The sequence below is a fragment of the Marmota marmota genome, unplaced genomic scaffold (genome assembly GCF_001458135.2).
Source record: "Marmota marmota marmota unplaced genomic scaffold, marMar, whole genome shotgun sequence".
Lineage (NCBI taxonomy): Eukaryota > Metazoa > Chordata > Mammalia > Rodentia > Sciuridae > Marmota > Marmota marmota.
The window spans coordinates 13,365,423-13,380,115 of record NW_026000205.1 but is presented as its reverse complement, the minus strand read 5'-3'; the positions used below and the strand labels follow the sequence as shown (position 1 = coordinate 13,380,115).

Genomic DNA, 14,693 nt, shown 5'->3' with positions numbered 1-14,693 from the left:
AAATATATATATATATATATATATATATATATATATATATATATATATATATATATGATTCTGTGGCATGTGTTAGCCATACCTTCAGACAAATCTAAATCTCTTATATCTTTCTTCCTCCTATCCTTTACATCCTTATTCATTCATGCTTTAATCCGACATGCTGTACAAATGAGCAAATGTGCTTCAAATCTACTTTGTTTTGTTTTTGTTTGTTTTTAGTTGTTGATGGACCTTTATTTTATTTATTTATATGTGGTGCTGAGAATCAAACCCAGTGCCTCATACACTCTAGGCAAGCCCTCTACCACTGAGCTACGATCCCAGCCCTTCAAATCTATTTTGGATAAACAATGAAAACTCCTAAAGAACAAGTCTTCTATTTCTTGATATTTCTCCTAGAAGTTTACACCGTCCTTTCTCCATGATGGAGGCTCAACAAATTTCAGTTTCTGGAAGAAAAAAATGCCAGAATGAAGATTGCTCCCACGTGTCAGCTCACTGGTTCTTGGCAGCAGACTGGGCCCAAGATAAATCATAGCATCGGAGACACCAAGACTCCCCAAATGCCAAGACAATGTACCCATAATGCCTACTCTTGATTTCTCCACCTTACATGTTAATTTTCTATATCTCCTCTCTCCTAACATGACAATAATTTGCCACCTAAGATTTGTAACCAATCACTGAGCTGTTCTTTGGATGTAGATGTTTTTGTGTGAGTCACTTTGAATTATGGTGGCAGCCAGGTGGGGTCCTTAGTTTGGCTTCTCTGATGCTGATCTTTGGATACACAGATGATTCGGAAATCAATTCTAGGATTTAAGGTGTATTTCTAGCACAGGTAAAGATTTTTCACTGATTCATTGGTAGAAGGAGGTTTCTTGATTAAGGTGTACCAATTCAAGATGGCAGATACACCCAGCCATCTCTGGTCCTAGGCTGGGGCAACGGTCAAATATAAAATGGGTTGGTCCAAATCAAGGATTAAGTCCAGAGCCTGCGTCTTGTTGATGCTAATGCTTTGTGCCCTGGCTGCCTTTCTGAATGAAAACAAATGGTTTCCCTGGGCTTTTTAGGGAAATGTGCTGCGTCTTTCAGCTTCTGTTTCGGTGTCGACCCCTCTGGGCCAGTGTGCCAAAAGAGAACTCGAGGCTGACCAGAATGAGGCAGAAGGGTGCTTCAGAAAGGGCCCAGAAAGGGCCACACACTAGTCTCCATGGCTTCTCACTGGCCAAAGGGATTTTTATAAAAAGCACACATGTACTATAAAGAACAAAGATGGCTTCTGTGCCCCGAGTTGAAAATTCCTGGCATGTCCCCATGTTTTGTCTTAAACACACACTTGAATTTTGCTTTCTGACTCACATGTCCCTATTGGTTTCCATGAGATTTTTTTCCTCTCCCAAGTCTTTTGAGTAAAATTGTTCCTCTGGGAACAGGTACCATAATTGACCCAGTGACTTGCACCTGCTTCAGAGTCCTTATCGGATCCACTTAGTTGACTCTAGGGAACAGTCTTTACTCTGCCACCTGTTCTTCCAGGAACTGGTCCTGAATCCTGCTCTGCCAGGGACTCAGGAGGTAGGCCTGAGGCTAGCCTATGCCCTTGTAGGGCCACATGAGTGGGGCAGAAGATTAGGTGTGGGCTGGCAGGATATCTGCTCCAAGTCCATCTCTCAGTAGGGGAAGGCAGGATTTGGCGTTCATGCCAGCCCCAAAGGCCAAGGAGCGCTCCCACATCCCACCGCAAGAACACGTACCAGCCCCTCAAAAGTGACCATGCGAGCAGTCATCAACCTCTGGTCATTCTCATTAAACCACCCCAGGTTACTCCTGGCCTAAAGTCCCATGACCCTCTGGTCAAGTGATCACAAACCGGAGACCTGTGCAACTCGTTCACTTGGCCCTCGGGTAGTTGTTTTTCCCTCCCCTTCACTGGTTGCCAATGTTTAAAAATTCAACAATCAAATGACTGATTGATTGACTGCAGTACTTGGAATTGAACCCAGGAGTCTTCTACCTCTGAGCTAGATCTTCAGCCCTTTTTTAAATTTCATTTTGAGATAGGTCTTGCTAAGTTGAGCAGGCTGGCCTCAAACTTGCGATCCTCCTTTCTTGGCCTCCCAAGTAACTGAGATTACAGGAGTATATTTTTGTTCCCAGCAACAATGAAAATATTTTTAAGCTGGGCATGGTGGGACATGTCTGTAAGCCCAGAAACTCAGGAGGATTGCAAGTTCAAGGTCAGCCTCAGCAACTTAGCAAGTCCCTAAACAACTTAGCGAGACCCTGTCTCAAAATAAAAAAAGCAGTAAAGCACCCTGAGCTAAAGCCCTGGTACTACCCCCTAAAAAAGAAAAAAAGAAAGATTATTTTAAAAATTGGGCAGATTGACATATGCTTGTAATCCCAGTGACTTAGGAGGCTGAGGCAGAAGGATCATAAGTTTGAGGCCAGCCTCAGCAACTTAGGAAGACCCTGTCTCAAAATAAAAAACAAAAAGGTCTGAGGATGTAACTCAGTGGTAAAGGGCTCTTGTGTTCGATGCCCAAGTAGTCTCCCCTCCACACCCCCCAGAAAAAGAGATCTCCAACTTTGTGGAGTGGGGACAGAAGATCTGGCACGGGTAGGTACCTTTAAAATATTGGCTATTCTCCTAATTAAATTCCAGGAACCTCATAGATACTTTGCTGATATAGATCAGACAAGACCATGAAGGGGCCTAAAAATCTGGCAGCTCACAGCACCTGCCCAGCCACAGTGTCCTCTTACCTGGTCACACACTGGAACCCTCACTTCCAATCCTACATTTCTGGGGACATTTTCCCAAACATCCCCCTATCCCTGTTCCAACTGCACTACCTTCATGTGGGGACTGCAGTTGAACATCTGAAAATTTAGAAGAAAGAAGGAGCGCAAGGCCCAAGACATGACAGAAACTACCCCCTGCTCATAAACAGTCACGTAATCATCATCCATCACCCAGGGACACGGCTGGGCCACCGCTAGGCTTGGCAAAATGCCTTATTTATTCTCAGAAAACCGTTGGTGCCGGTTGAACCAGATTAATAAATACCTTTAGGGTTTCCTCTGACAACATTGTCCAGAGTGGGGCACTTTGAACTTTTAGGTCAGTGTGAGAATCATTAACAACCCCACCCCACCCCCACCCATGCCACCTCTACAACTAACTTGACAATGAGTCTGAGCCAGTCTCAGAGCTATTTGCTGGTGTCAGTAAGGGGCTGGGGCTAGGGCTCAGTGGTAGAGCACGTGCCTTGCACGTGTGAGGCACTGGGTTCGATCCTCAGCACCACATAAAAATAAATAAAGTTATGGTGTCCATCCACAACTAAAAAAAAAGAAAAAAAGAAAAGAAAACCAGACAGGCAGAACTGCCCTAGTTTCAGAGAAACTCCAAACCCCTGGTCAAAGCAGCCTCTCTGAGTGCCCCAAGACTCTGAGGCTACGCTCTCTGGGGCCAGCCGCTATCATATTTTCATTTCATCACACCCTAGAAAAACATCACTTCCTGACATGGTCTGATTTGTTTATTTGTGTATTAAAATCTCCCCTCCAGGTTGGCAGGTAGCTCAGTGGTAGAGCCCTTGCCTAACATGTGTCAGGCCATGGGTTCAATCCCCAGCAACCCACTCCCCTGCAAAAAAAATCTCCCCTCCATAAAAGAGGACGTCACATACATTGTGGGTAGCCTTATCCCCTACACCTCTAACCCTTCATGGCACTTAAGAAGTGCTCTGTGAATCCATAAACAGGAAAATCTAGCAGAGACTACTCCCAGAGAGGCCTCAGGGCTACTCCCCAGCCCATAGAGCTGACTGTTAAAGTGTCAAACAGAAAAGAGGTACACACCTGCAACTGCAGCAACTGGGGAGGCTGAGGCAGGAGGATCACAAGTTCAAAGCCAGCCTCAGCAACTTAGTGAGGCCCTAAGCAACTCAGTGAGACTCTGTATCTAATAAAAATATTTAAAAAGGGCTGAGGATGTAGCTCAGGGGTAAAGAGCCTCAGGATCTGATCTCTAGTATGCAAGGGGAAAAAAATTGTGGCAAGCAGAGCCTGAGGTCACAAAACACACCAGACTTCCCAGTACAGGTAGGGGGTATCAAAATTAGGAGACTCTCCTAAACTGTGCAGGCCTCCTGAGGTCTACTGTGCTGTGAAGAGCTAATGATGACTTGTCTTCAGACAGAGGCTCTGCCAATTTTTTTTTTTTTTTTTTTTGATACTGGGAATTGACCTAGGAGCTCTATATCACTGAATTACATCCCCAGCTTCCCAAGTCACTGGGACTTCTGGTGTTTACCATGATGCCCAGTCAGGCAACTGTCAGATTTTAAAAGATAAAATGTAGTCACTGCCCTCTCTGAGAGGATCTACTTCTCTTCCTTGAGGGTACGCCTCCACCCCCTGTTTTTTTCCCCCTTCTAATAAATTTTGGTATACTTTGACTTTTTTTTTTTTTGTATGTGTGTGTGTGTGTGTGTGTGTGTGTATGGTGCTAGGCATTGAACCCTGGGCCTTACACCCGAGGCAAGCACTCTACCAACTGAGCCATATCCCCAGCCTGGTATACTTTGACTTAAAAAAAAAAAAAAAAAAGCTAAAATGTTACAATACTTTCCCAGTGCCCTCTAGTAACAACTCCCTTACACCTAGTTATAAAAGGAGCCAGAGAGGAGGTTCCCCAGACCTTTCCCGCCCAGGACCTCCTGTCCTCTGCTGTTCTGGGAATAATAAAACCAACACAGACACAGCACTGTTATTCCTGACCGAGTGGCAGATTCCAGGGATCTGCCTGTATTATTCTTTTGGACCTCTGCAGTATTTCACAATAAAAAATGAGTAACAAAAACCAATGGAACAGAAGACACAGTGACAAAGCCACACAGATACTGTCATTTGATAATAAATGGTGCTGGAAAACTGGATACCCATATGTAGAAGAATGAGACCAGATACCTCACCCTGCAGAGAACTTAAGAAAAAGAAGAAAGAAGAAGAAATTAGACCAGAAACTCTGCAAATGCTAGAATAAAAGCTAGTGTCAACACTCCGACATACTGACACAGGCATTGACTTCCTTAACAAGACCCCTAAAACACAAGAAATAAAACCAAGAATCAATAAGTGAGATGCCATAAAATTAAAAAGCTTCTGTACAGCAAAGGAAATGAGAATGTGAACAGAAAGCCCACAGAATGGGAAAAGATCTTTGCCACCTGCTCCTCAGACAGGGGATTAATATCCTGAATAATATTAAAAAACTCAACATATACACACACACACACATAGAACCCAATTAACAAATGGGTAAAAGAACTAAATAGATACTTCCCAAAAGAACAAATACAGAGGACTAGGGATATAGCTCAGTAGGTAGAGTGCTTGCATGCATGCAAAAGGCCCTGGGTTCAATCCCCAGCACCACACACACACACACACAAAAGAAGAAGAAGAAATACAAATGGCTAATAACTATGTGAAGAACTGTTCAACATTTCTAGCAATAGGGGAAAAGCAATTGAAAACCACATTAAGATTTTATCTCACTCCAGTCAGAATGGTGATTTACAAATAAAAATAAACGTGGGCAAGGATATAGGGGGGAAAACACAGTTCTAAATTGGGGTAGAACTACAATTTAGTACAACCACTCTGAAAAGTACTATGGAGACTGCTCAAAAAACTAGAAATGGAACCACCACATGTCCCAGCTATCCCATTCCTTGGTGTATTTCCAAAAGATTAGAACTTTGATTTTAGAATCAGCATACTAGAAGGATACAGCCACATCAATGTTTATAGCAGCCCAGTTTACAATAGACAAGCTCTGGGACGAGGCTAGGTGCCCATCAACAGATGAATGGATAAAGAAAATGTAGTCTATACACACAATAGAGTTTTACTCAGCCACAAAGAATAAAATTATTGGGCTGGGGTTGAGGCTCAGTGGGAGAGTACTTAGCACATGGGAGACACTGGGTTCAGTCCTCAGTACCACATAAAAAAATAAGTAAATAAGGTTATTGTGTCCATCTACAACTTAAAAAAAAAAAAAAAGAATGAAATTATGGCATTTGCTGGTAACTGGATGGAACTGAAGAGCATAATGCTAAGTGAAGTAAGCCAGACCCAGAAATTCAAGGATCAAATGTTTTCTCTCCTATGTGGAAGCTAGAACAAAATGAGTCAAAAAAGGGGAGGAGAGAGGGGGCAGGAAGATGGCGGCGAGGGGAGTGCATTGCCCCCGTGTGCTGCTTCACTGTGTGGGAGTATGACAAGTCAGGACGGCTAAAGGCTATCTTGTTAGGAATTTCCAGCAATAGTGGGGTGCTCCGGAACCTGGAGGAAGGATTTCCATCGCACGAGGATCGGCTACGGGGACTCAAACGCGAGAGGTTTGTCGCACGGAGGGTAACACTGCTTATTCAGCAAATCGCCCCGCGGCTAGAGTCTGCAGCGTGCGCTGGGAAACGAGGAGATAGCGACGCAGGGATACAGCGCTGCAGTTTCTGCCAGCCGCGCAAGCACCGTACTCAGGGCTGAATTCTGGGTTCGAGACTGGGGAAGGAAGCGGTCCATCTCGGTTCTCCACACCGGTCAGACCACAGAGGAGGCCAGCAGCCACCATGTTGGAAAGCTGACGTCACCATCCCTGTTTTCGACTGACCGCAGCTCATTCAGCCATAGAACAGGTAATTTCAGGCTGCCATTCGCCTGCGGCTTGCAGACAGATTACTCAGGCTCAGTGCTAAATAACCCGCGGAAACTGCTTCTTGGAGCCTGCTCTTATCAGAGCATACACCGAGCACGGAGCGGCCGAGTTCCGGCTCCCGGAACTTCCCTGGACCGGGGCTAGGAGCCCGCGGAAACTGCTTCTCGGTCCGGGTCCTGCTGAGGGCCGGTCAGGACTCACCCGTTGCTTTGGTTGCCCGGCAAGGGGAACGAAATGCTGCCATTCGCATAGGATACCAACATGGCAGAGATCTGATGTCATCAGAAAGCGGCGGAGGAGAGAACTTCATCAATACCAGCGGCGACAGAAACAGTTGGTCTCCTGGTAGGGGGGGTGAGGCACAGACACCCGAGTCTCCTCAATTTGTCATCGAGCCAGAGGGGAGGAGCCGGGCCGCCGCCAGCGCCCGGAGCAGGCCCAGCGGCTCGCCAGCGTGGTGACCGCGTGACCCCAATTGGAGAGGGGGCGGAGCGGAGCCGCCACCCGCACCCGCAAGGTGGGCAGACCCACGACCCAGTGGTACATGGGCGTGGTAGGAGGGGCAGGGCAGAGCCGCCGTTCGCGCTTGCAAGGTAAACAGACCTGTGACAGCCTGGCGGGTCAGGCCCAGTGGCCTGCCAGTGTGGTACACACGTCACCCCAACTGGAGTAGGGGCAGAGCAGATCCTTCTCCCACGCCCGGATCAGGCCCTGCCGGTGTGGTGGTCACGTGACCCCAATTGGAGTGGGGGCGGAGCGGAACCGCCACCCGTGCCCGCAGGGTGAGCAGACCTGTGACCAACCTGCAGATCAGGCCCAGGGGTCCGCAGGCGTGGTAGGAGGGGCAGGGCAGATCCGCCGCCCGCGCCTCCAAGGTAGGCAGACCTGCAACAGACCGGCGGATCAGGCCCAGGAGCCTGCCGGCGTGGTACACACACCACCCTAATTGGAGTAGGGGCAGAGCAGAGTCGCCGCCCGTGCCAGGAACAGGCCCAGCGTCCTGCAGGCGGGGTAGTCACGACACCCCAATTGGAGTAGGGGCAGAGCAGAGCCTCCACCCGTGCCCGAAAGGTGGGCAGATCTGCGACCGACCAGCGGGACAGGCCCAGTGGCCTGCCGGTACGACAGACACGTCACCCCATTTGGAGTAGGGGCAGAGTAGAGCCGCCGCCCGCGCCTGCAGGGTAGGCAAACCTGCAACCGACCGGCGGATCAGGCCCGGTGGCCTGCCGGCGTGGTACACTCGTCACCCCAATTGGAGTAGGGGCAGAACAGAGCCGCCGCCAGCGCCCAGAACAGGCCCAGTGACCTGCCGGCGTGGTAGCCACGACACCCCAATTGGAATAAGGAGAGAGCAGAGCCGCCGCCCGCGCCTGCAGGAAAGATACGCAAGCAGTATGAAAAGACAAGGAAAGAAAGGACCACAAGCAATGCAGGTCAACGCAACTTTAGAAGAGGTAACAGCTGCAGCAGATGGAATGTCAGATAAAGAATTCAGGATATACATGCTTCAGATGATCTGGAGTATCAAGGAAGACATTAAACAGCAAAATCAGACAATGAAAGATCACTTCGACAATGAATTACGCAAACAAATCCAGGAAGCAAAGGATCAACTATACAGGGAGATAGAGGTTATAAAAAACAAACAAACAGAAATCCTAGAAATGCAGGAAGCAATAAACCAACTTAAAAACTCAATGGAGAATACTACCAGCAGAGTAGAACACTTAGAAGATAGAACATCAGACAATGAAGACAAAGTATTTCAACTGGAAAAGAACATAGACAGCTCAGCAAGACTGTTAAGAAACCATGAGCAGAACATCCAAGAAATATGGGATAACATTAAGAGACCAAACTTAAGAGTCATTGGGATACAGGAAGGTACAGAGCTCCAAACCAAAGGAATGAGCAGTCTATTCAATGAAATAATACGAGAAAACTTCCCAGACTTGAAGAATGAGACAGAATCCCAAATCCTAGAAGCCTACAGGACGCCGAATGTGCAAAATCATAAGAGATCCACACCTAGACACATTATAATGAAGATGCCCAACATACAGAATAAGGAGAGAATTTTAAAAGCTACAAGAGAAAGGAAGCAGATTACATTTAGGGGTAAGCCAATCAGGATAACAGCTGATCTTTCAACACAGACTCTGAAAGCTAGAAGATCCTGGAATAACATATTTCAAACACTGAAAGAAAATGGGTTCCAACCAAGAATTGTGTATCCAGCGAAATTAAGCTTCAGGATGGAAGATGAAATTAAAACCTTCCACGATAAACAAAAGTTTAAAGAATTCGCAGCTAGAAAACCATCTCTTCAAAACATCCTCGCCAAAGCATTACAGGAAGAGGAAATGGAAAATAACAATGAAAACCAACAATGGGAGGTAGGACAGTAAAGGGGGGGGGAAAAAATCAAAGAGGAAAACAAACCATGTTTAGTAACAGAAATAAACAAATATGGCTGGAAGAACAACCCATATCTCAATAATAACCCTAAATGTTAATGGCTTAAACTCACCAATTAAGAGACACAGGCTAGTAGAATGGATCACAAAACAAGACCCAACAATATGCTGCCTACAGGAGACGCATTTGATAGGAAAAGACATACATAGGCTGAAGGTGAAAGGTTGGGAAAAATCATATCACTCATATGGACTTCGGAAACAAGCAGGAGTGTCCATACTCATATCAAATAAAATAGATTTCAAGCCAAAGTTAATCAAAAGGGATAAAGAGGGACACTACATACTGCTTAAGGGAACCATACACCAACAAGACATAACAATCATAAATATTTATGCCCCAAACAATGGTGCAGCTATGTTCGTCAAACAAACTCTTCTCAAGTTCAAGAGTCTAATAGACCACCATACCATAATCATGGGAGACTTCAACACACCTCTCTCGCCACTGGACAGATCTTCCAAACAAAAGTTGAATAAGGAAACTATAGAACTCAATAACACTATTAATAACCTAGACCTAATTGACATATATAGAGTATACCACCCAACATCAAGCAGTTACACTTTTTTCTCAGCAGCACATGGATCCTTCTCAAAAATAGATCATATATTATGTCACAGGGCAACTCTTAGACAATATAAAGGAGTAGAGATAATACCATGCATCTTATCTGATCATAATGGAATGAAACTGAAAATCAACGATAAAAGAAGGAAGGAAAAAGCATACATCACTTGGAGAATGAACAATAGGTTACTGAATGATCAATGGGTTATAGAAGACATCAAGGAGGAAATTAAAAAATTCTTAGAGATAAATGAAAACACAGACACAACATATCGGAATCTATGGGACACATTGAAAGCAGTTCTAAGAGGAAAATTCATTGCTTGGAGTTCATTCCTTAAAAAAAGAAAAAACCAACAAATAAATGATCTCATACTTCATCTCAAAATCCTTGAAAAAGAAGAGCAAAACAACAGCAAAAGAAGTAGAAGGCAAGAAATAATTAAAATCAGAGCTGAAATTAATGAAATCGAAACAAAAGAAACAATTGAAAAAATTGACAAAACTAAAAGTTGGTTCTTTGAAAAAATAAACAAAATCGACAGACCCTTAGCGATGCTAGCGAAGAGAAGAAGAGAGAGAACTCAAATTACTAGCATACGGGATGAAAAAGGCAATATCACAACAGACACTTCAGAAATACAGAAGATAATCAAAAACTATTTTGAATCCTTATACTCCAATAAATTAGAAGATAGTGAAGGCATAGATAAATTTCTTAAGTCATATGATCTGCCCAGATTGAGTCAGGAGGATATAGACAACCTAAACAGACCAATATCAATTGAGGAAATAGAAGAAACCATCAAAAGACTACCAACTAAGAAAAGCCCAGGACCGGATGGGTATACAGCAGAGTTTTACAAAACCTTTAAAGAGGAACTAATACCAATACTTTTCAAGCTACTTCAGGAAATAGAAAAAGAGGGAGAACTTCCAAATTCATTCTACGAGGCCAACATCACCCTGATACCTAAACCAGACAAAGACACTTCAAAGAAAGAAAACTACAGACCAATATCTCTAATGAACCTAGATGCAAAAATCCTCAATAAAATTCTGGCGAATCGGATACAAAAACATATCAAAAAAATTGTACACCATGATCAAGTAGGATTCATCCCTGGGATGCAAGGCTGGTTCAATATACGGAAATCAATAAATGTTATTCACCACATCAATAGACTTAAAAATAAGAACCATATGATCATCTCGATAGATGCGGAAAAAGCATTCGACAAAGTACAGCATCCCTTTATGTTCAAAACTCTAGAAAAACTAGGGATAACAGGAACATACCTCAATATTGTAAAAGCAATCTATGCTAAGCCTCAGGCTAGCATCATTCTGAATGGAGAAAAACTGAAGGCATTCCCTCTAAAATCTGGAACAAGACAGGGATGCCCTCTCTCTCCACTTCTGTTCAACATAGTTCTCGAAACACTGGCCAGAGCAATTAGACAGACGAAAGAAATTAAAGGCATCAAAATAGGAAAAGAAGAACTTAAATTATCACTATTTGCAGATGATATGATTCTATACCTAGCAGACCCAAAAGGCTCTACAAAGAAACTATTAGAGCTAATAAATGAATTCAGCAAAGTGGCAGGATATAAAATCAACACGCATAAATCAAAGGCATTCCTGTATATCAGCGACAAATCCTCTGAAATGGAAATGAGGACAACCACTCCATTCACAATATCTTCAAAAAAAATAAAATACTTGGGAATCAACCTAACAAAAGAGGTGAAAGACTTATACAATGAAAACTACAGAACCCTAAAGAGAGAAATAGAAGAAGATCTTAGAAGATGGAAAAATATACCCTGTTCATGGATAGGCAGAACTAACATCATCAAAATGGCGATATTACCAAAAGTTCTCTATAGGTTTAATGCAATGCCAATCAAAATCCCAACGGCATTTCTTGTAGAAATAGAGAAAGCAATCATGAAATTCATATGGAAAAATAAAAGACCCAGAATAGCAAAAACAATGCTAAGCAGGAAGTGTGAATCAGGCGGTATAGCGATACCAGACTTCAAACTATACTACAGAGCAATAGTAACAAAAACAGCATGGTACTGGTACCAAAACAGGCGGGTGGACCAATGGTACAGAATAGAGGACACAGAAACCAATCCACAAAACTACAACTATCTTATATTTGATAAAGGGGCTAAAAGCATGCAATGGAGGAAGGATAGCATCTTCAACAAATGGTGCTGGGAAAACTGGAAATCCATATGCAACAAAATGAAACTGAATCCCTTTCTCTCGCCATGCACAAAAGTGAATTCAAAATGGATCAAGGAGCTTGATATCAAATCAGAGACGCGCCGTCTGATAGAAGAAACATCACAGGAGTAGAGGAAGGGGATTTTAAAGGGGAAGGAGGGACAGGAAAAGGGAGGAAGAGTGGAATGAGTCTGGACCAACTTTCTTATGTACATATATGAAGATATTGCAATGAGTAACACCTTTATGTATATCCATAATGCACTAGTCTTTTTTTTTTTTTTAAGCTATAAGTAAATAGAAGATCAGCAAAATAGAGAAAAGGGAACAAAGAGAAGGAGAAGAGGGTAAGGGGAAGTATTGTGGACTGATATTAGAGCAAATTTTATTCCATGCTTGGATAATGATGTCAAAATAAACCAATATTATGTATAGATAAAATGAACTAACAACAAAAAATAGGAATAAAATTAATTCATATAGTTGGTAAAAGCACAAACACTGAAGGGACTAATAAACAAAAAAGAAGAGTTGTCTTTGTCCTCCTTCCCCTGGGTCTTGTTCTCAAGAGCCAATTCTACTAACAGTTTCTTTCTTTATCTTTCTGTGCATATAGAAAAGCACATGGCCTACTAGGGAGGCTGAAATAAGAGCATCACAAGTTCAAGGCCAGACTTAGCACTTAGCAACACCCTATATCAAAATTAAGTTTAAAATGGCTGGGGATGCAGGTCAGCATTAGAGCACTTGCCTAGCATGTGTGAGGCCCTGGTTTCAACCACTAGAACCACTGCAGCGAGGGGCGAGTTGGAGGAGCCCATGTCCATACATATCTTTCTTTCCCTACCTAATATCTCAGAGACCTTTCAAACCAATTCAGAAATGAATTTAGCTCAAGATCAAGGTTGAAAACTCTCTTCCTGCTTTACTGATTGCTCAGGGGATAAGTGTATATGAAGTTACCAATCATGCCATTCATTCATTCCTGTCTGTCTGTGACTACCAGAAGCTGGCAGCCCTGGAGTCTCGTATTTCTTTTACAAATACCAAGTTGGTATATTTATTTTTTTTCAACAACCTCCCAAGAAACCTGATTTCTTCACGGACCCCAACAGTCAAGGTGAATCATTGGAAAGAGCCAATATCCATAACCTTGCAGACATGCCTGCACCCTCCCCACCCTTGAAATCCCTAAAAGTTTTGGAAAGCTCCAATGGAATTATAATTTTGAGCAGGCTTTGGGGTTCCGGGTTCCTGCAAGTACTCCCTATCTCTTCCTGAAGCACCAAGAGGCATCTACCTGTCAAACTTACCTGGACAGCAGGTATAGTACCCACCTTAACTATCCACTGTAAAAGACAGCAAGGGGGGACAAGAACCTACCCTAGAACTTTGAAGGAAGAAGAAACTCTGTGCTCAGTAAACAAAAGAAAGCTGGCAGAGAGTCTTGTGTTGTATTAAAGGGTGTGGGGAGGATTTACAGCTGCATAGGCATGGGTAAGGCTTCACTGAGTTCTGTGCTTGAGAAGGAACTATTGTGTGTTCCAAGGGCATAGGGCTGCAAGTCACCCCTCTCACGCACTTCCTGTTTTATTGTTTGGTTTTCAGACAGGACCTTGCTATATTGCCCAAACTGACCTTGAACTCCTGGGCTCAAGTAATCCTCCTGCCTCAGTCTCTTGAGTCAGTGGGACCCAGGCATGTGCCACCATGCCTGGTTTATGGGTCCTCTCATTAGAAAAGGGGACACTATCAATAAAAAAAATACCCCAGTCCCATCTTCCTGCCTCGCTGTCTCTTGTACATTCAGCACACATTTACCAAGCAGTGATCTTCGCCAGGCAGTGGAGAAAACAATCAGGTCCAGAAAACAAGGAAAACAAACACCAGGGCAAGAACGGGACTTCAGGGGCTGGGGTTGTGGCTCAGTGGTAGAGTGCTCGCCTGGCATGCACAAGGCACTGGGTCCGACCCTCAGCACCACATAAATGTAAAATAAAGATATTGTGTCCACCTAAAACTTAAGAATATTAAAAAAAGAAAAAAGAACTAGACTTCAGATTAGGATGGCTGACACTCCCCTCACTGTCCTCGGTGCCTCTTCCCAAACACAATCAGGGTGGGCAAAATATTTGTCGTTAACAAGACCAATACTAAGCAAGAAAGAACATGCTCTAGGTACCAGAACTGAGGTGGGAATCCAAAGCTGACACAAGAGCCAGTCCTAGGAGTACAGGAAAGAGAGACAGGCCTTGAGAGGGCCTGGGCTCCCAGCTGAGGCAGTGAAGCCAGAGACACCTACTTCAGAAGGTTTTCCGCTCCTGTCCGCATCCGTACAGCCTTCAGGATCTGCTGATTCAAAGCTGCCCTTTGATTCTGTAGTTTGCTTCGACCAGTTTGTGCAAGGGGATTACAGCCCTAAGGGAAAAATAATAAGAGATGCCCCGTCAGAGATCAGCCACTAAAAATGATGACAATATTTAAGAGAACTGAAAAATGTTTAACATAAAATAACCTCTAAAAGTAACATCAAAGAGAAAAACAAATAGCTGGGCGTGGTGGCTCACAACTATTATCCCAACAGCTCAGGAGGCTGAGGCAGGAGGATCACCAGTTCAAAGCCAGCCTCAGCAATTTAGTGAGGTCCTAAGAGACTTAG

The 14,693-nt window shown here is 43.9% G+C and overlaps 1 protein-coding gene across 1 annotated transcript in view; it reads right to left on the bottom strand.

Moving 5' to 3' along the window:
- The window catches only part of Rhpn2 (rhophilin Rho GTPase binding protein 2), a 55,593-nt gene extending 41,107 nt beyond the window's left edge, over positions 1 to 14,486 (bottom strand). The window contains exon 1 of the mRNA XM_015497074.2: positions 14,337 to 14,486. Within this exon, the coding sequence (XP_015352560.2) occupies positions 14,337 to 14,365 (29 nt within the window). The 5' untranslated portion in view covers positions 14,366 to 14,486. The remainder of the gene's footprint in view (positions 1 to 14,336) is intronic.
- Between the last annotated feature and the right edge of the window lie 207 nt (positions 14,487 to 14,693).